This window comes from Poecile atricapillus, chromosome 27 (genome assembly GCF_030490865.1).
Source record: "Poecile atricapillus isolate bPoeAtr1 chromosome 27, bPoeAtr1.hap1, whole genome shotgun sequence".
Taxonomy (NCBI): Eukaryota; Metazoa; Chordata; class Aves; order Passeriformes; family Paridae; genus Poecile; species Poecile atricapillus.
The window spans coordinates 1,611,290-1,631,975 of record NC_081275.1 but is presented as its reverse complement, the minus strand read 5'-3'; the positions used below and the strand labels follow the sequence as shown (position 1 = coordinate 1,631,975).

The 20,686-nt window shown below is 48.7% G+C and overlaps 2 protein-coding genes across 3 annotated transcripts in view; both read left to right on the top strand.

Annotated features, from left to right (window-relative positions):
- Positions 1–12,381, top strand: part of NPEPPS (aminopeptidase puromycin sensitive) — a 57,499-nt gene extending 45,118 nt beyond the window's left edge. Inside the window, exons 16-24 of the mRNA XM_058857850.1 lie at positions 1,213–1,347; positions 2,614–2,833; positions 4,043–4,185; positions 4,487–4,543; positions 5,914–6,021; positions 6,936–7,091; positions 7,184–7,231; positions 9,909–10,048; positions 11,746–12,381. Of these exons, the coding sequence (XP_058713833.1) occupies positions 1,213–1,347; positions 2,614–2,833; positions 4,043–4,185; positions 4,487–4,543; positions 5,914–6,021; positions 6,936–7,091; positions 7,184–7,231; positions 9,909–10,048; positions 11,746–11,803 (1,065 nt within the window). The 3' untranslated portion in view covers positions 11,804–12,381. The remainder of the gene's footprint in view (positions 1–1,212; positions 1,348–2,613; positions 2,834–4,042; positions 4,186–4,486; positions 4,544–5,913; positions 6,022–6,935; positions 7,092–7,183; positions 7,232–9,908; positions 10,049–11,745) is intronic.
- A 3,733-nt stretch (positions 12,382–16,114) lies between these two features.
- KPNB1 (karyopherin subunit beta 1) overlaps positions 16,115–20,686 on the top strand; it is a 38,234-nt gene continuing 33,662 nt past the window's right edge. Inside the window, exons 1-3 of one of the 2 annotated variants that reach the window (XM_058857953.1) lie at positions 16,115–16,224; positions 16,479–16,537; positions 19,748–19,930. In XM_058857953.1, coding sequence (XP_058713936.1) covers positions 16,185–16,224; positions 16,479–16,537; positions 19,748–19,930 — 282 coding nt within the window. In that variant the 5' untranslated portion in view covers positions 16,115–16,184. The remainder of the gene's footprint in view (positions 16,225–16,478; positions 16,538–19,747; positions 19,931–20,686) is intronic. The other variant, XM_058857954.1, reaches the window with a different exon arrangement.

Below are 20,686 nucleotides of genomic sequence, written 5' to 3'. Positions count from 1 at the left end.
ATTATTACAATTATTATATGCTTTATACCATGTATCAAATATATTCTCTTACTTTATTTGTATTTAAATTCCTGTCTATATATATGTCTATACTTAAGATATATACTTTAGATACTTTTATATATACTTTAGATATATACTTTTAATACTTTATGTCTATATTTTATTTAATATAAATATATACTATACTATACTATATAGTTATATATACTAAAATTTTAATTTGTATATTTATTTACTATGTTAATATATAATTTAATATATTATTTTTCTATATGTGCTCTTTCTACATATGCTTTCTATGTATAAAATACATATAGAGATATATTTTAGATAAATATGTTTACAAAAATAGTTTAGGTAAATTTGTATACAGACATATTTTAGATAAATGTATAAATATAAAGGTATCTTTTAGATAAATACGATGTATTTGAGATAAATATACATAAAGGTATATTTAAAATATATAACAATGCAAAGATATCTTAGATAAATATGTGTAGATGCAAGGATATTTTAGGTAAATGTGTATACATACAAAGATAAAGTTTAGATAAATAAGTATAAATAAAAAAGATAGATAAATATCTATAAAGATAAATTTTAAATAAATAAGTTCAAATACAGAGGTGTATTTTAAATACATATAAATACAAAGACTTATTTTAGACACATATTTTATACAGCTATATATAAATATAAATTACATTTTATATAATTATAAAATTATAATTATATAACATATAACATTTAACATTAACAAATATAAATTACATTTTATATTTATAATTTATATTTTTATTTTTATATTTTAATAATATATTTTGTATTTATATTAATAAAGGGCTTATGACAAATAATAAATAATATATAATAAATAATAAATAATAAGTAATATAAATGCTATCATAATAAACAATACTATAATATACTATAATATATAGATTATATAAATAATGGAAATAATGGAATAATGAATAATAAATTAATTTTATTTAAATATATTAACATAAAATAAATTTCATTTCAATATACATAAATATCAAATATATTTCAGACAAAAACACACACGTACAACAATAAATGACATTTTATTTAAACACACAAACACAAAATAAATTTCATTTCAGCCTAGATGAACATGGAATATATTTTAGATAAAAACCCATGTAAAATCTCGTTGTTTTTGTGGTGTTTTTGTGCTGGCAGCTGAACCTGGGCACGGTGGGGTTTTACCGCACCCAGTACAGCCCGGCCATGCTCGAGAGCCTCATCCCGGCCATCAAGGACCTGTCCCTGCCCCCTGTGGACAGGCTGGGGCTGCAGAACGACCTCTTCTCCCTGGTGAGCCCCAGACAGGGCAGAATCCTCTGGGAATGGGGGAGAATCCTCTGGGAATGGGGGAGAATCCTCTGGGAATGGGGGAGAATCCCTTGGGAATGGGGGAGAATCCCTTGGGAATGGGGGAGAATCCTCTGGGAATGGGGCAGAATCCCTTGGGAATGGGGCAGAATCCTCTGGGAATGGGGCAGAATCCTCTGGGAATGGGGGAGAATCCTCTGGGAGTGGGGCAGAATCCCTTGGGAATGGGATAGAATCCCTTGGGAATGGGGCAGAATCCCTTGGGAATGGGGCAGAATCCCTTGGGAATGGGGCAGAATCCTCTGGGAATGGGGCAGAATCCTCTGGGAATGGGGCAGAATCCCTTGGGATTGGGGGAGAATCCCTTGGGAATAGGGGAGAAACCCTTGGGATTGGGATAGAATCCCTTGGGAATGGGGCAGAATCCTCTGGGAATGGGGCAGAATCCTCTGGGAATGGGGCAGAATCCTTTGGGAATGGAGCAGAATCCTCTGAGAATGGGGCAGAATCCCTTGGGAATGGGGGAGAATCCCTTGGGAATGGGGCAGAATCCTCTGGGATTGGGGGAGAATCCTCTGGGAATGGGGCAGAATCCTCTGAGAATGGGGCAGAATCCCTTGGGAATGGGGCAGAATCCCTTGGGAATGGGGCAGAATCCTCTGGGATTGGGGGAGAATCCTCTGGGAATGGGGGAGAATCCTCTGGGATTGGAGCAGAATCCCTTGGGATAGAAAAAATCCCTTGGGAATGGGGGAGAATCCTCTGGGATTGGGGCAGAATCCTCTGGGACTGGAGCAGAATCCTCTGGGATTGGGGGAGAATCCTCTGGGAATGGGGTAGAATCCCTTAGGAATGGGGCAAAATCCCTTGGGATAGAGAAAATCCACTGAGATTGGGGCAGAATCCACTGGGATTGAGGCAGAATCCTCTGGGAATGGGAAGAATCCCTTGGGAGTGGGGTGAAATCCCTTGGGATTGGGGCAGAATCCACTGGGACTGGGGCAAAATCCTCAGGGATTGGGACAAACTCCTTTTGGATTGGGCCAAAATCATTTGGGATTGAGAAAATCCTTTGGGATTGAGAAAAATCCCTCAGGACTGGGGCAGAGCACAAACCCCAGAGCTCCTCTGGGGACCCTCAGCCCCAGGGATTGGTACAAAATCCTTTGGGATTGGTACAAAATTGATGAGCTATTAAAAAACCCAGGATTAATCCCTTTTTTTTCGTTTGTTTCCTTTTTCCCCCAGGCCCGAGCTGGAATCATCAGCACCGTGGAGGTGCTGAAAGTGATGGAAGCTTTTGTGAACGAGCCCAACTACACCGTGTGGAGCGACCTGAGCTGCAACCTGGGCATCCTGGCCACGCTCCTGTCCCACACGGATTTCCACGAGGACATCCAGGTGTTCATCAGAGACGTCTTCTCCCCCATCGGGGAGAGGCTGGGCTGGGACCCCAAACCTGGAGAGGGTAGGAAAGTTCTGCTGGGGAATTCTGGGGGAGGGTCTTCTGGGGTGGATAAATCAGCAGGGATTTTGTGCTGGGAAATGCAGATGTGGGGTTGGGAATCGGGGTAAAGCAAACAGGATTTGGGATTGGATTTGGGAAGAAGGATTTGGGAATCTTGAGTGTCAAAAAAATCATCAGGGATTTGGGGGAAAACTGGGAAATTTAATTATGGGGTTGGGAATCTGGAGTGTTGATGAATCAGCAGGGATTTGGGAAGCAGGATTTGGGATTTGGGAATCTTGAGTGTCAAAAAATTATCAGGGATTTGGGGGAAAACTGGGAAATTTAATTATGGGGTTGGGAATCTGGAGTGTTGATGAATCAGCAGGGATTTGGGATTGGATTTGGGAATCTTGAGTGTCAAAAAATCATCAGGGATTTGGGGGAAAACTGGGAAATGTAGTTATGGGGTTGGGAATCTGGAGTGTTGATAAATCAAGCAGGATTTGGGATTGGATTTGGGAAGAAGGATTTGGGGATTGGGAATCTTGAGTGTCAAAAAATCATCAGGGATTTGGGGGAAAACTGGGAAATTTAATTATGGGGTTGGGAATCTGGAGTGCTGATAAATCAGCAGGGATTTGGGAAGCAGGATTTGGGATTTGGGAATCTTGAGTGTCAAAAAATTATCAGGGATTTGGGGGAAAACTGGGAAATTTAATTATGGGGTTGGGAATCTGGAGTGTTGATAAATCAGCAGGGATTTGGGGGAAAACTGCTGGGAAATTTTGGGAATCTTGAGTGTCAATAACTCATCAGGGATTTGGGGGAAAGTGAGGAGGGAAGGGAGGAAAATGAGGCCGAAAGAGGCATTCAGGGGTGTTTTTATTTTTAAAAACAGGCAAACAATCCTTAAAAAAACAGAGTTAAAATAGTAAAACTTGATAAAAATTCCCTGCTTAATTTTCCATCTGCTGCAGGGCAGGAAAATTCTTGGATTACAAGGATGGAAATCCATTTTTTTCCATTTTTCCTCACTCCTAGGCCACCTGGATGCCCTCCTGAGGGGTCTGGTCTTGGGAAAACTGGGAAAAACTCCCAAATAATCCCATTTTTTCCATTTTCCCTCACTTCTAGGCCACCTGGATGCCCTCCTGAGGGGTCTGGTCTTGGGAAAACTGGGAAAAACTCCCAAATAATCCCATTTTTTCCATTTTCCCTCACTCCTAGGCCACTTGGATGCCCTCCTGAGGGGTCTGGTCTTGGGAAAACTGGGAAAAGCCGGGCACAAGGCGACGCTGGAAGAGGCCCGGCGCCGGTTCAAGGAGCACGTGGAAGGGAAGCACATCCTCTCCGCTGACCTGAGGAGTCCTGTAGGTCCTGGGGGGGTTTTGGGGGTCCCCAAAATCTCTCCCCACCCCCCTGGCAGGTGTATTCCAAAGGGAAGGGTGGAAATCCCTCTTTTTTGGTCATCCCACTTCTGGAATTACCCAGATTTTCCTGAAATGGATGAAAACATCAGAGTTGAAGCGTCTTTCTAAGGCAGAGTTAAAACACGGGAGGGAGCAGTGCTGGTGCTTCCAGATTTGGGAATTCTGACCCAATTCCATATAAAATTGCTGCATTTCCCAAAGTTTTATTTTTTTTTGGAAGTCATTCCTGGTTTTCTCCCAGGTCTACGTGACTGTGCTGAAGCACGGCGACAGCTCCACTCTGGACACCATGCTGAAGGTGAGTGCTCACTCTCCAAAATCCCCCTTTTCTCCCTCAAAAATCCCTCTGGGCTGGGATTTATCCACAGCCAGCCCCAATCCCAGGTCCTGGTGTGAAATTCCCATGGGAATTTCTCCCTCAAAAATCCCTCTGGGCTGGGATTTATCCAGAGCCAGCCCCAATCCCAGGTCCTGGTGTGAAATTCCAGTGGGAATTTCTCCCTCAAAAATCCCTCTGGGCTGGGATTTATCCAGAGCCAGCCCCAATCCTGGGTCCTGGTGTGAAATTCCAGTGTGAAATTCTCCCTCAAAAATCCCTCTGGGCTGGGATTTATCCAGAGCCAGCCCCAATCCCAGGTCCTGGTGTGAAATTCCAGTGGGAATTTCTCCCTCAAAAATCCCTCTGGGCTGGGATTTATCCAGAGCCAGCCCCAATCCTGGGTTCTGGTGTGAAATTCCAGTGGGAATTTCTCCCTCAAAAATCCCTCTGGGCTGGGATTTATCCACAGCCAGCCCCAATCCTGGCTCCTGGTGTGAAATTCCAGTGGGAATTTCTCCCTCAAAAATCCCTCTGGGCTGGGATTTATCCAGAGCCAGCCCCAATCCTGGGTCCTGGTGTGAAATTCCAGTGGGAATTTCTCCCTCAAAAATCCCTCTGGGCTGGGATTTATCCAGAGTCAGCCCCAATCCTGGGTCCTGGTGTGAAATTCCAGTGGGAATTTCTCCCTCAAAAATCCCTCTGGGCTGGGATTTATCCACAGCCAGCCCCAATCCTGGGTCCTGGTGTGAAATTCCAGTGGGAATTTCTCCCTCAAAAATCCCTCTGGGCTGGGATTTATCCACAGCCAGTCCCAATCCTGGCTCCTGGTGTGAAATTCCCATGGGAATTTCTCCCTCAAAAATCCCTCTGGGCTGGGATTTATCCACAGCCAGCCCCAATCCCAGGTCCTGGTGTGAAATTCCCATGGGAATTTCTCCCTCAAAAATCCCTCTGGGCTGGGATTTATCCACAGCCAGCCCCAGTCCTGGCTCCTGGTGTGAAATTCCAGTGGGAATTTCTCCCTCAAAAATCCCTCTGGGCTGGGATTTATCCAGAGCCAGCCCCAATCCTGGCTCCTGGTGTGAAATTCCAGTGGGAATTTCTCCCTCAAAAATCCCTCTGGGCTGGGATTTATCCAGAGCCAGCCCCAATCCTGGCTCCTGGTGTGAAATTCCAGTGGGAGTTTCTCCCTGTCCTGCTGAAAATCCGTTCATTCCTTGGGATTAACGGAGCCACCGGCGAGGCCAATTTGGGTTTGATGAGTAATTAGCAGCCCTGGCACCCACAGAGGGTTCATTAGGCGTGGAATTAATTACTAATTAATATTTGGGGTGTGTTTTCCCCTGCAGCTGCACAAGCAGGCTGACATGCAGGAGGAGAAGAACCGGATCGAGCGCGTCCTCGGAGCCATCTCCCAGCCAGAGCTGATCCAAAAAGTTCTCACCTTTGCACTTTCGGTGAGTTCCTGGGAAAAATCCCTTTCCTTTGGGATATTCCAAGGGAATTCCTCATGGGGAGAGCGGGATGGGCTCAGAACTGCAGGAATTCTCCTCATGGGTCAAGCTTTGAGTTGTGTCTTCAGGGTTTTTTTGAAGGGGAAATTCCAAATTAAGAAAAATCTTGAGAGGGTTGGTTCAAAGTTAAGAGAAATTTTGAGTGAGGTGGTTCCAAATTAACAAAAATTTAACTGAGATGGTTCCAAATTAACAAAAATTTAACTCAAATGGTTCCAAATTAACAAAAATTCAACTGAGATGGTTCTAAATGAACAAAAATTTAACTGAGGTGGGTCCAAATTAAGAAGAATTTGGCTGAGATGGTTCTAAATTAACCAAAATTTGACTGAGATGGCTCTAAATGAACAAAATTTTGACTGAGGTGATTCCAAATGAACAAAAATTTGACTGAGGTGGTTCCAAATTAACAAAAATTGGAGTGAGTTGGTTCCAAATTAAGTAAAAATCTGAAGGAGACTCCTGCTCCAAGCAGATTTTCTGATTTTCAGATTTCCTGATTTCAGATGTGGGGATTTTCTGATTCCCTGTGGAAATTCATCCCAATTTTCCTGGCAGTGCTTCCAGCACCAATTCCCAGGGAGCCAAAATGCACTTTTACCTCTCAATTTACCAAAGAGCCAAAATGATCTCTCTAAATCTCTCCAGTTTTAAGTAAAAATCAATTTTTTTGTGGATGTAACCTGAGAATAACTCAGAGATTTGCTTTTCCTTCAAGCTTTGAGTTGTACATTAAATTTTGGGATTAAAAAAAGCGCTTTAATTGACTGATTGAGTGTGGAAATGCCTAAAACCTTAACCCAAGGTGTCAAAATTCTTGTAAAAATGTGGAATATTGACAATATTTCCCTCCCCAGGAAGAGGTACGTCCCCAGGACACGGTGTCAGTGATTGGAGGAGTGGCTGGAGGCAGCAAGCAGGGCAGGAAAGCTGCTTGGAAATTCGTAAGGGACAACTGGGAGGAGCTTTATAATCGATACCAAGGTGGATTCTTAATATCCAGATTAATAAAGGTACGTGGGGCCCTGAGGAAAAGCCCTTCCCTCACACCTGGGACTGGAAATGTTGAATTTCACCCTAATTTTGGGTTTTTTTCCCCCTTCAGCTGACAGTGGATGGATTTGCAAACGATAAAATGGCTGCAGAAGTGAAGGTAAGAAGCTTTAATTAAAGAATTTATTAATTAGTCACTGATAAACTTGGGGTGCTCTGGCTGGAAGAGTCAAATCCTGGTGGATTTTGTTGTTCTGTCCCCAAACTGCCCCTTTTTAGGTTGGATAAAATATTACAGAAATGCCTTAAATCAGCATTTTGGAAGGAATCTGGAATTTCCACTGATTTCTGCTTCATTCATTTCAACTTTGATAAAATCCAGCAGAGTTTGGCAGCAGCTTTGAGCCTCCCCAGAAAAAGAAAACTTTTAAATATTCAGAATTATTCCCACTTCCATCACTGGTCGAGCTCTGAGGGTGGGTGTGGGCTTCATTTTTGATTTGTTCCCCACATTTTTCCAAGAACATCCTGGAAGAAGAAACTTTAAAATAGGGCTGTTAATTTGTTAATTAGAGCTTTCCTGTTAGGAAAACACTCAGAAGGAATTTTTATTCCAAGGGTCAGCTGAGCCCTGAGCTGGGTCTGTCCTTTTTATCATTTACTGACTTTTTTTAGCCAAGATTTAATAGCAAAAAATAATTTTACAGATAATTTTGCGTTAGAATTATTTTTTTAAAATTTATTTTTGCAAAACACTGAGCAGAAAAACCACCCCTAATTAAATCCCAGCTCTTTTCCAAGAGAATTCCTGAGCTTTTAGTGGAGAATTCCCTGTCTGAGCCTCCTCACCTTGTAGAGTGTGAGGTGATCTGACAAATCCTGGGAAAAGGATTTTCCCAGGAAAATGGAAATGCTTGGAGGGAGGCTGGGATAACTCCTGTCCCAGGAAAATGTCACAGCAGCCCTGGGAAGGGCTCCAGGAGGAAATGGGAGAGTGTCCAGCCAGCCTGGCCTGGAGTCACTGTCCATCCATCCATCCCTGGAGTTACTGTCCATCCATCCCTGGGGTCACTGTCCATCCATCCCTGGGGTCACTGTCCATCCATCCCTGGAGTCACTGTCCATCCATCCCTGGAGTCACTGTCCATCCCTGGGGTCACTGTCCATCCATCCATCCCTGGAGTCACTGTCCATCCCTGGGGTCACTGTCCATCCATCCATCCCTGGAGTCACTGTCCATCCATCCCTGGAGTCACTGTCCATCCATCCATCCCTGGGGTCACTGTCCATCCATCCCTGGAGTCACTGTCCATCCATCTATCCCTGGGGTCACTGTCCATCCATCCCTGGAGTCACTGTCCATCCATCCCTGGGGTCACTGTCCATCCATCCCTGGGGTCACTGTCCATCCATCCATCCCTGGGGTCACTGTCCATCCATCCCTGGAGTCACTGTCCATCTATCCCTGGAGTCACTGTCCATCCATCCCTGGGGTCACTGTCTGTCCATCCCTGGGGTCACTGTCCATCCATCCCTGGGGTCACTGTCCATCCATCCCTGGGGTCACTGTCCATCCATCCATCCCTGGAGTCACTGTCCATCCATCCCTGGAGTCACTGTCCATCTATCCCTGGAGTCACTGTCCATCCATCCCTGGGGTCACTGTCCATCCCTGGGGTCACTGTCCATCCATCCATCCCTGGAGTCACTGTCCATCCATCCATCCCTGGGGTCACTGTCTGTCCATCCCTGGAGTCACTGTCCATCCGTCCATCCCTGGAGTCACTGTCCATCCATCCCTGGAATCACTGTCTGTCCATCCCTGGAGTTACTGTCCATCCATCCCTGGGGTCACTGTCCATCCCCTAAAGTCAGTGTCCAGCCAAACTGGAAGCATTTCCCCATCCCTGGGAACATTTCCTCATCCCTGTGAACATTTCCCCATCCCTGCAGGTTCCCAGGGCCGTGGCTCTGTCTCTGTCACTCCCTGATTTTCCCCCTCATCCAACCCAACCCAACCCATCCCAACCCAACCCAGCCCAACCCAACCCAACCCAACCCAGCCCAGCCCAACCCAACCCAACCCAGCCCAACCCAACCCAGCCCAACCCAGCCCAACCCAGCCCAACCCAACCCAACCCAGCCCAACCCAACCCAACCCAACCCAACCCAGCCCAGCCCAACCCAACCCAACCCAACCCAGCCCAACCCAGCCCAACCCAGCCCAGCCCAACCCAACCCAACCCAGCCCAACCCAGTACAGCCCAACCCAGCCCAACCCAACCCAACCCAGCCCAGCCCAACCCAGCCCAACCCAACCCAACCCAGCCCAACCCAGCCCAACCCAACTCAACCCAGCCCAACCCAACCCAGCCCAACCCAACCCAGCCCAGCCCAACCCAACTCAGCCCAACCCAGCCCAGCCCAACCCATCCCAGCCCAGCCCAACCCAACCCAACCCAACCCAGCCCAACCCAACCCAACCCAGCCCAACCCAGCCCAGCCCAACCCAACCCAGCCCAACCCAGCCCAACCCAACCCAACCCACCCCAACCCAACCCAACCCAACCCACCCCAACCCAGCCCAACCCAGCCCAACCCAGCCCAGCCCAGCCCAACCCAACCCAACCCACCCCAACCCAACCCAGCCCAACCCAACCCAGCCCAACCCAACCCAACCCAACCCAACCCAGCCCAGCCCAACCCAACCCAGCCCAACCCAACCCAACCCACCCCACTCCACCATTCCCCCCTCCTGCTCTTCCCCAGTTCCCATTAACCCCTCCTGCTCCAGTGCCATCCAGAACCTTCTCCCAGCAGTTTCCTTCTCCCCGCAGGCGTTCTTCGAGAGCCACCCCGCTCCGTCGGCGGAGCGCACGGTGCAGCAGTGCTGCGAGAACATCCTGCTCAACGCGGCGTGGCTGCGGCGCGACGCCGACAGCATCCAGCACTTCCTGCAGCAGCGCCGAGCCCCCGTGTGAGCCCCCGGCGCCAGCAGCGGCCCCAGCACAGCCCAGGGGACCAGGGAGGAGCCCCCCACCCCTGACCCCCCAGCCAACAATTCGGGAGATTTGTTTGGGGTTTTTTTTTTTTAATTTTTTTCTTTTTTTTTGGTTGTTTTTTTGGGGATTTTTGTTTATTTTTTGCTTATTTTTTGGGTTTTTTTTCTTATTTTTTGGTTTATTTTTAATTTATTTTTTGTTTATTTTTCATTTATTTTTTGTTTAATTTTTGCTTATTTTTGTTTATTTTTTGGTTTATTTTTTAATTTATTTTTTTGTTTCTTTTTCATTTATTTTTTGTTTAATTTTTGCTTATTTTTGTTTATTTTTTTTGTTTATTTTTCATTTATTTTTTGTTTCTTTTTAATTTCATTTTTGTTTATTTTTTGCTTGTTTTTTGTTTATTTTTTGGTTTATTTTTAGTTTATTTTTTGCTTATTTTTGCTTATTTTTGGTTTATTTTTAATTTATTTTTTGTTTATTTTTGGTTTATTTTTTGGTTTATTTTTAATTTATTTTTTATTTTCTGCTTGGTTTTTGTTTATTTTTTGTTTATTTTTTTGTTTATTTTTAATTTATTTTTTGTTTATTTTCTGCTTGATTTTTGTTTATTTTTTGTTTACTTTATTTTTGGTTTATTTTTAATTTTAGTTTTGTTTATTTTTTTAGTTTATTTTTAGTTTATTTTTAGTTTATTTTTTTTTATCTTTTCTTTACTTTTTCTTTATTTTAATTTATTTTTTGTTTATTTTTCTTTATTTTTTTCTTCTTTTTTTTTTTAGTTTTGGTTTCTTGGGGTGGTTTTTTTTCTTTTTTTTTGTTTTTTTTAATGTTTATTTCCTCCTCTTCCTCCCTCTCCTCCTCCTCCTCAAGCCCATGGGGATTGGACCGTGAATGTAGAGTTTAACCGGTTCCTGCTCACACACTCCAAGAATTTGGGAAAAATTCTGTTTGGAAAAAACAAAACAACAACAACAAAAAAAATCTTATCAGCGATTCTGCAGAAAAAGAGAGAGAGAGAGAGAAAGAGAGAAAAAAAAAATACAAAAACACACAAAAAAAAATAAGAGAGAGAGAAAAAAAAAATCTGTAAATATGATAGTAATAAAATAGAGCATAACAAAACTGTGAAACTTCCTCAAGCCTTGTCAGTGGTTAAAATATTTAACACCCCTCCCTCCCCTTTCCTGACACTCTTTATTGACAGATGTTCTGTTTTTTACACCCTAAAAAAAGACAAAACCAGGGGTTTTTAGGTCAGTCTGAGGCAGGAGTGGGGATCCCTGGGCCAGCTGTGCTTTGACAGAACCCGTCTGAGGTTTTGGGGAGATCACCCCGAGGATTTTCCCCCTTTCCCTTTTGTCTCAGCAACAACAAAAAAACCCCACAAAACCCCCCAAAAAAAACCCAAAAAACCCCAAACCCCCCAAAAAAAACCCAAACCCCCTAAAAAAAACCCCCAAAAAACCCCAAACCCCCCAAAAAACAACCCCAAACCCCCCAAAAAACAACCCCAAACCCCCCTGTTCTGTTTCTGTTGGGTTCCCCCATCCCCTCTCGCTGATGTCCTTCGTGCAGAGCTCGGATTGTAAAGGAAAATCCTCTCACAGCCACATTAAAAACAGAAAGGTTGGTGCAGTTTGATTTTATTTCCCATTTCCTCCCCGAGCAGGGGGATGTGCCCTCCCCTCCTTCTCCAGAGGATCCAACTCCCCCTTTCCTCGCCGTGATTTCGCTGGAAAATTGGATTCAGAAGCCTTAAAATGATGATGATGATGATGATGATGATGATGAAGCTGTGCCATCATCCCCTCCCAAAGCAGCGTGGTCCTACTAACCAGCCACCCTCTAATACACAAAGGTTGGAGTTCCAGCTTTTATTTTTATTATTTTTTGTCATTTTTTTTTCCTCTTTTTTTTTCTTTTTTCCTTATTTTCTTTAACAGGGATTCGTATTTGGTGTGGCTTTAACTGTTAAATTTTTTTTGGAAGGTCATCAGATTTAACTTGTCAGGCTGCTTCCCCCTTCAGACATTTTTGTGCTATTGTTTAAAAAAAAAAAATGAAAAGGATTACAGAAAAAAAAAAAAATCACAAAAATATCCTTTAAAAAAAATCAACAAAAAAAAAAAGTTACAAAATAAACAAATAAAAAAAAAAGATTTAAAACAGTTGGCGTTAATAAAAATGTCAATGTGAAATTCATGTCCTCACCTTGTGTTCTGTTTGAAGGCTGAAAGGACCCAAATCTGGGTTTATTTAGAGCCTGAAAGGACCCAAATCTGGGTTTATTTTAGAGCCTGAAAGGACCCCAAACTGGGTTTATTTGGAAGCTGAAAGGACCCAAATCTGGGTTTGAGTCTGAAAGGACCCAAATCTGGGTTTAATTTAGAGCCTGAAAGGACCCAAATCTGGGTTTGAGTCTGAAAGGACCCAAATCTGGGTTTAATTTAGAGCCTGAAAGGACCCAAATCTGGGTTTATTTGGAAGCTGAAAGGACCCAAATCTGGGTTTGAGTCTGAAAGGACCCAAATCTGGGTTTAATTTAGAGCCTGAAAGGACCCAAAGTTGGGTTTATTTGAAAGCTGAAAGGACCCAAAACTGGGTTTACTTGAGCCTGAAAGGACCCAAATCTGGGTTTATTTGACAGCTGAAAGGACCCAAATCTGGATTTCATTTAGAGCCTGAAAGGACCCAAAGTTTGGTTTATTTGAGCCTGAAAGGACCCAAAACTGGGTTTATTTGAAAGCTGAAAGGACCCAGATCTGGGTTTATTTGGAGCCTTAAAGGACCCCAAACTGGGTTTATTTGGAAGCTGAAAGGACCCAAATCTGGGTTTGAGTCTGAAAGGACCCAAATCTGGGTTTATTTCAGCCTGAAAGGACCCCAAACTGGGTTTATTTAGAAGCTGAAAGGACCCAAATCTGGGTTTATTTGGAAGCTGAAAGGACCCAAAGCTGGGTTTATTTGACATCTGAAAGGACCCAAAGCTGGATTTCATTTAGAGCCTGAAAGGACCCAAAGTTTGGTTTATTTGAGCCTGAAAGGACCCAAAACTGGGTTTATTTGAAAGCTGAAAGGACCCAAAACTGGGTTTATTTGGAAGCAGAAAGGACCCAAATCTGGGTTTATTTGGAAGCTGAAAGGACCCAAAACTGGGTTTATTTGAAAGCTGAAAGGACCCAAATCTGGGTTTATTTGGAAGCAGAAAGGACCCAAATCTGGGTTTATTTGGAAGCTGAAAGGACCCAAAGGCGCGAGGGGACAGCAGAGGCCAAGGTGTCACTGCCAGGACCCTCCCGTGGCACCAGGGCAGTTTTTGGCTCACAGAGCCCGATAAAAACCCGTGGAATCGGAATAAAAACCACCCTCAGGCACTCCAGAACCACCCAGGACTGGATTCAACACAGAAACAACAGAAAAAATTCATCATAAAATAAAAAAAAATATATTTAACTATTAAACAGCGCAAAGTTTGGCAAAACCACATTATGGAAACACTTCCAGGGTGGGGAATCACCCCAAAAATGGGAATTTTGAGGTTCTGAGTCGCATTCCCGGGGTTGGTTTGGGAATTCTGCGTTTCCCTGGAGTCAGCAGCAGCTTTTTCCCCAGACTAAACCTTTCCCTTCTGCTCCCTGCACACGGACAAAATCAAAATAACCCCGGAGGGAGCGGGGATGGGGGATCCGGGTGGGATCCCGAGGGACGGGAACAAACCCGGCCCGAGAGCGGCTGAATTCCCTGATCCAGGAATTTCGGGATTCCTCCTTCCCATGGGAAATCTTTATTTTTATTGCTGGAGGCCAAGTGGTGCAGGATGAGCACGGAGGAGATTTTGGGGTGAGGAAATTCCCGAGAGGAATTAAATTCCCAATTAAATTTGGGATTGTTCTGGTCCATGGGAAATCTTTAGAGGCAAAGTGATTCCAGGGAAAAGGGCAGGAGAAGGAGATTTTTGGGGTGAGGAGAGGGAAATTAATGAGGAAATTGTGGTAATTAATGAGGAAATTTGGCGATTAATGAAGGAATTGTGGTGATTAACCAGGGAATTGTGGCTGCCACATCCCTGGATGAGCTTTAATCCTCCTTCCATGGGGAATCAGCTCCAGTGCCCGATCACCCTCTGGGGGAAAAAACACAAAATGCACCCAAAATCCACCCAAAATCAACCCAAAATATCCATCCCGAAACTCCTGGAGCTCTGGGACCACGAGTCCTCCACAGGGAGCTGCTCCAGTACCCAAAAACCCTCTGGAGGAAACCCCAAAATCCAACCCAACAAATCCAACCCAAAACTCCCGGAGTTCCAGGAGTTTTGGGATCGCCCCCATCCCATGGGGAATCAGCTCCAGTGCCTGATCACCCACTGGGGAAAAAACCCAAAATCAACCCAAAATCACCCCAAAATCCACCCAAAATCAACCCAAAATCCACCCAAAATAAACCCAAAATCCACCCAAAATCCACCCAAAATCCACCCAAAATCTACCCAAAATCCACCCAAAATCAACCCAAAATCATCTCAAAATCCACCCAAAATCAACCCAAAATATCCATCCCAAAACTCCTGGAGCTCTGAGAGCTCTGGGACCACGAGTCCTCCACAGGGAGCTGCTCCAGTGCCCAAAAACCCATCCCAACAAATTCAACCCAAAACTCCCGGAGTTCCAAGAGTTTTGGGATCGCCCCCATCCCATGGGGATCTCTCCCAGCGCTCTCCCAGTCCGAATTCCCTCCCCAAACCCCGCCCTTCTCCCGCATTCCATCGGATCCCGTTTCTGGAGCGCGTCCCTTTCCCAGGAATCCTTCGGGAGCTTTGGGATGATGAAAGTGCCGAGCGCGGCGCTCCCCCGCCCGGGGCGGCGCTCGCCTCTCCCGGTGCCCATCCCGGCCCTCCCCGGTGCCTCCCAGCCGGGGCTGTGGCCCGGTAATTGTCGCTTGTCCCCGCGGTGTTTCCGGGATGTGTCACTAATTACCGCTCCCCGTTACGGCCCGTTAATTGGGCACTCGGTCCTGCCGTTCTCCCTCTTTCCCTTCCCATTCCCGCATCCCTCGGCTGTGCCCGGTGTGGCCCCGGTGCGGGGACAGCCCGGGATGCGCAGGGACCCCGAGCCGCTCGGGGGACACCGGAGCCGGTGCAGGGCGGCTTCTGGCGGGGCTGTCTGCTCGGGGAGCGCTTCAATCCTCGCCCCGGGGCCCCGCCCGGTCACCGGCACCGGCTGGCGGGACACGGTGCCGCTTCTTGCGGGATGCCGGTCCCGGAGGGACACACGGACACACCGGGTCACAGCCCCGGGAAACGCGCGCCGGCTCCGCTTCCCGCCGAGCACGTGGCTCCTCCCAAGCCGGTTCCGGTGCCGGTGCTGGGAGCCGCTGATGCCGCTTCCCGCGCCCGCCGCGGACGGAGCCGCTCCGGGCACGGCCGGGACCCACGGGCGGTGCCGGTGACCCCGCTGCCCGCCCCGGTGGTCCCGGTGCTGCCCCCACCCGCGGCCCCACGTGGTCGCGCCTCACCCCCCCCCCCCCCTCCCGAGGCAATGGTCCCGTCCCGGCCCCGCCCAATCCCCGCGCGCGCCGCCGGAGGCTCCGCCCCTTCTCTTTCCTCCCCCGTTCCCCCCCCTTGGGGTTCCCCCCCCCCACTCCAATGGCCTCGCGCCGCCCGCTCAGCCAATAGGAAGGGGCGCGCGCCGCACCGGGGGGGCCCCGCGGACCAATCAGCGCGGCGGGCGCGGGGCGCGCGCGCGGGGCCTCCTGGCGTATCCCTCCGCCGCCCGGTGCGCGCGCGCGCCGCCGCCTCCCCGCTCGCGCGGCCCCTTCTTTTTTTTTTTTTTTTTTTTTTTCTTTTTTTTTTTCCCAGGTTTTTTTTCCTTCTTTTTTTTTTTTTTTTTTTTTTTTTTTTTTTTTTTTTTTTTTTAAAACTAGTCTCCCGCCACCGCCCCACAACCGCACCGGGAGCCGCCACACCGCCCCCGCCCGCCGCCTCCGCGGGGCAGGCCCCGGCTTTCCGCCCTTCCCCTCCCTCCCCTCCTCCGGCCCGCCCCGCTTCCCCCCCTCCCCTTCCCCTCCTCCTCCTCCTCCCGCCGGCGCCGGAGCCGCCACGCCGCCGCCATGGAGCTCATCACCATCCTAGAGAAGACGGTCTCGCCGGGTAGGGAGCGGGCTGAGGGCTGAGGGCGCCGGGGCGGGCAGGCCCGGCGGGGCCGGGCGGGGCGGGGGCCGCGCAACCCGCGGGGCGGCCGAGGCGGCTCCCGCAGCCCCGGGGAGGGCGTGGGCGGCGGGGGAGGCCGTGGGGCGGGCGGGAACCGAGGCGGCGGGGAGCCTCCCGGGCACGGTGAGGAGCGCGCTCGGAGCCTGAGGGCCCCGGCGGTTGGGCCGCGGCTGACGCCGGTTTCCCCTCCGCAGACTGCTCGGAGCTCGAGGCGGCGCAGAAGTTCCTGGAGCAGGCGGCCATCGAGAACCTGGTGAGCGCTCGGGGCGGCCCCGGGGGTGGCGGGGCCGGCGGCGGTGGCGGGGCCGGCGCTGCCCCGAGCGCTCCGCGGCCCCCCCGCCCCGCCCGGCTCGGCCCGGCCCGGCCCGGCCGCCATGGCCGCTGCCGCCCCTGCCCGCGCCCGGCGGCCGCGCGGGCCAATCAGAGCGCGCCCTGCGGGCCCGGCAGCCAATCAGCGCGCGGCGCCGGGCCGGGGGGCGGGGCCGGTGCGGGAGCGGCCGCGGGCCATGTGCGGCCACCGCGGCCATCGCGGCCCCGGGCGCCGCCCGGTCCTAAAGCCCGGGCGCCCGCGGGGACCCCGAGCGGCCCCACCGGCCGCTTCCAGCGCCCGCGGCACCCCTGTTCCGTCCTAGTGCCCGCCGCACCCCCGCCCAGCCCTTCCGCCCGCTCCTAGTAGCCGCGGGACCCCCGGCCGGTTGTAGCGTCCGGTCCTACGGGATCCTCTCGCAGCCCTGCTGTCCGCGGGATCCCTGCCCGGTCCTGCTGCCCGGTTCTAGTGTCCGGTCCTACTGCCCGTGGGATCTCCGCCCAGTCCTGCTGCCCGGTTCTGGTGCCCTCGGGAGCCCTGTCCGGTCCTTCTGCTCGGGCCACCGGGACCGTCGCATCCCCCCGAGACCCCCGCCCGGGCGGGATCGGAGCTCCGGGGCTCTGGGGAGGAGCTCAGGGGCGGCTGGTGGGGGAGGGAGGCTCGGCTGGGCAGGGGCAGTTGCACCCCCGGTGACCTTAAATTTGAGGAGGAAAAGAAATCTGGAAAAAAGAAAAGAATAAGATTAAAAAAACCCCAAACTCCCGGGTGTAAGGGCTGTGCTGGAGCAGGGGCTTTGAGGCTGGTGGTGGTTGGGAAGGGTTTTTGCTTAGTCAAGGTGTGGGGCTGCAGCTCTGGCTGGTCCTTGCAGGGATGGGGAGCACTGGGGGTCCCGGTGTCTCGGTGCTGTCCTCGTCACACCCCCGTTATCACCCCCAAAACTGTCACCTGTCACCCCAGCAGCCATTCCCTCCCCTGGCCTGCTGTGAAGTGGGAAAGGCACAGAGGTTCTGGGATTCTGGTGCTGTTGGAAGGAGTGTGAGGCCCCCTTGGAAGCAGGATTGATGCAGCCTTTGTGCTGCAGCTCAGTTTTGAGGGAAAATCCCCTGGATTGGTGCTGCTGGAGTGTCAGGACCCCCCAGTCGAGCCTGGAGCTCCAGGGCTGTGTGGCATGAAGGATTTTGGGGTGATGGGCAGGAGCTGCTCATGGTCCTGATTTCCAGGTGTTGGGAAGAGCTGGGGGAGATGTGGATTTCCCAAGGTTTCATTTTTCCTCTCTGCCTTGTGGGATTTACTCCAAACTTTCATTTTTACTTTGCTTTGTGAGAGGCAGGACTGGGTGAGATCAGAGCTTGGGCTGGCACCGAGGATTTGTGTGGGATGGGGACATGGAATGGTCCAGGCTGGGAGGGAGCTGAGTCCTGGAGGGTGAGGATGAGGATGATGAAGCAGGAGGATGAGGATGTGGAATTCAGGCCTGTCCCCACCACAGGATGTGGGAAGAGCCTTTGACAGGAGAGGGAAGGGACAGGAGAGCCCCAGGGGGGCTGGGAGCATCTCCCAGTTCCCTGATGGAGCCTCCTGATCTTCCTCATCCCCCTTCCTCCTCCTCTCCACCCCTCAATTTGCCCCTTTTAGCTAATTTATCCCCTTTAACCTGATTTATCCCTTTTTACCTGAGCTGTTCACTGACACCTCTGCAGGTGGGAGCCAGGTCAGGCACATCTGCCTTCGCTTTCTCAAGCCTGTGAGGTTTCAGGTGATGCTGCTCATTTTATTTTAACTGAATTTAGCCCCAAAACCTCACAAAAAGAGAATTTTTCCTGCTCATTTATGGGTGAGGAACCCAAGGATGCTCCTCCACCTGTGAATTTTCTTGTCCAAGGTGGCAGCAACACTTCTGGGATGTCCTGTGAACTAATTCTGTTCCTCACTCGTAGTAAAATCAGAGTTTAAAATTTGGTTTGAAGTGGTTTAGTGGAGTCTGTTTGTAGGGTTTATTCTATTCCATTACATTTAGAATATTTTTAATGCCTTACACCCATCCCTTCAGGTTTTCCCCCATTTTTTGACCTCAAATTCTGCAGTTTAAACCTTGAAGAGCTGGGGATGGAACAACTAAAAAGAATTTTATCTCAAGAGCTGGGTTTAGGCATTGCAAACATGGAGACCAAAGCACTGGAGTTGTTTGTTGAACTTTTTAATGTTGGGTTAGTTTTAAAAATGGATGTTCAGTGCCCAAAAACATATTTGTAATTTAGGATTAAGTTTTGGGGTTTTTTTCAATGTATTTTAAGATTTCTCAAGAGATTCTAGAAATGGGTTTATTGTAAAAAGGTTGAAGATTTTTTGGAAAATCACGTTTTTAGTTGGTGTAAAAAGGTTTGGAAAACGAGGCATCTGCTCCCACAACTTCCTAGGAAGGCAAAAAGCTTTTGAGGAAAAATATTCAGGCAAGAAATAAATCCTCTCTGCTGAGACTTCAGGAGAGCCTCTGAAATGTGAAGAAATTAAGAAAAGATTTCAAAGAGGAAAAGATTTAAAAACAAAAGGTTTTCACAAGGAAGTGGCAGCAACATCAGGGGGTTGTGTGTGCACTCGGGTGTTTTTTTGGGGGGGAGTTAATCATAATTTTGGGGAGTTAATCATAATTTTGGGGGGGTTGATCATCATTTTGGGGAGTTAATCATAATTTTGGGGGGGTTGATCATAATTTTGGGGGGTTTATGATCATTTTGGGGGGTTAATTATAATTTTGGGGGGGTTAATCATCATTTTGATCAGCAGAGAGTTTGGAATGTCGCAGATCAGAGATTCCACATTTTACCAATCCCAGTTCAGCTCTGGAATCACCAAAACAACAAACAGGGAGTTCCTCACATCCATGCTGAATTCCCACCTAGAAAATCCATTTTTTCCTATTTTTTTTCCCCCATAAATCCATTTATTTAAAGGAATTCTCAGGCCAGGCAGGAGCAGGAACTGAGCTCCGGTGTCAGCTCTAAAAAAATCCCAGCCCTGCAGAGCCACCGGAGCTTCCGGCACTTCCCGTGAGGAGCTTAACCCATAATCTGGGGATAGATCCGGGCTGGGGGTGGCTTTAGGGGGGCTGGGGGAGGTTTGTGGGGTATCTGGGGGCTGACCCCGCTGTTTCCCCAGCCAACCTTCCTGGTGGAACTGTCCAAAGTGCTGGCAAACCCCGGCAACAGCCAGGTGGCTCGCGTGGCCGCGGGGCTGCAGATCAAGAACTCGCTGACCTCCAAGGATCCCGACATCAAGGCCCAGTACCAGCAGAGATGGCTCGCCATCGACGCCAACGCCCGCAGGGAGGTCAAGAACTTCGTAAGTCCTCGGGTTTTGACTCGTTTTCCCCTCGTTTCTGCCTCTGCTGAAGAATCTCATCCGTGGTTTTCCACCTAAAAAGTTTTCACGTGGTTGCTCCCCGGCTCTGGGTGCTCGGTTTTGAGAGGTGGTTCCATCTGGAGGGGTTTGGAGGTGGAATTTGGACAAAGATCTTCTCCCAGGGGTTGGTTGAGTGCTGGGACAGCTCCCTGTGGGATGGTGGTGATCCCAAAGCTGCTGGAGCTGCGGGAGTTTTGGGTTGGATTTGTTGGGTTGGATTTTGGGGTTTTCTCCAGAGGGTTTTTGGGCACTGGAGCTGCTCCTTGTGGAGGACTCGTGGTCCCAGAGCTCTCAGAGCTCCAGGAGTTTCGGGATGGATATTTTGGGTGGATTTTAGGTGGATTTTGGGTGGAATTTGGGTTGATTTTGGGTGGATTTTGGGTGGATTTTGGGTTTTTTCCCCCGAGGCTGATCAGGCACTGGAGAGCTGATTCCCCATGGGATGGTGGTGATCATAAAACTCTTGGAACTCCAGGAGTTTTGGGTTGGATTTGTTGGGTTGGGTTTTTGGGCACTGGAGCTGCTCCCTGTGGAGGACTTGTGGTCTCAGGGCTCCAGGAGTTTTGGGATGGATATTTTGGGTGGATTTTGGGTGGATTTTGGGTTGATTTTGGGTGGATTTGGGGTGGATTTTGGGTGGATTTTGGGTGGATTTTGGGTTGATTTTGGGTTTTTTCCCCAGAGGGTGATCAGGCA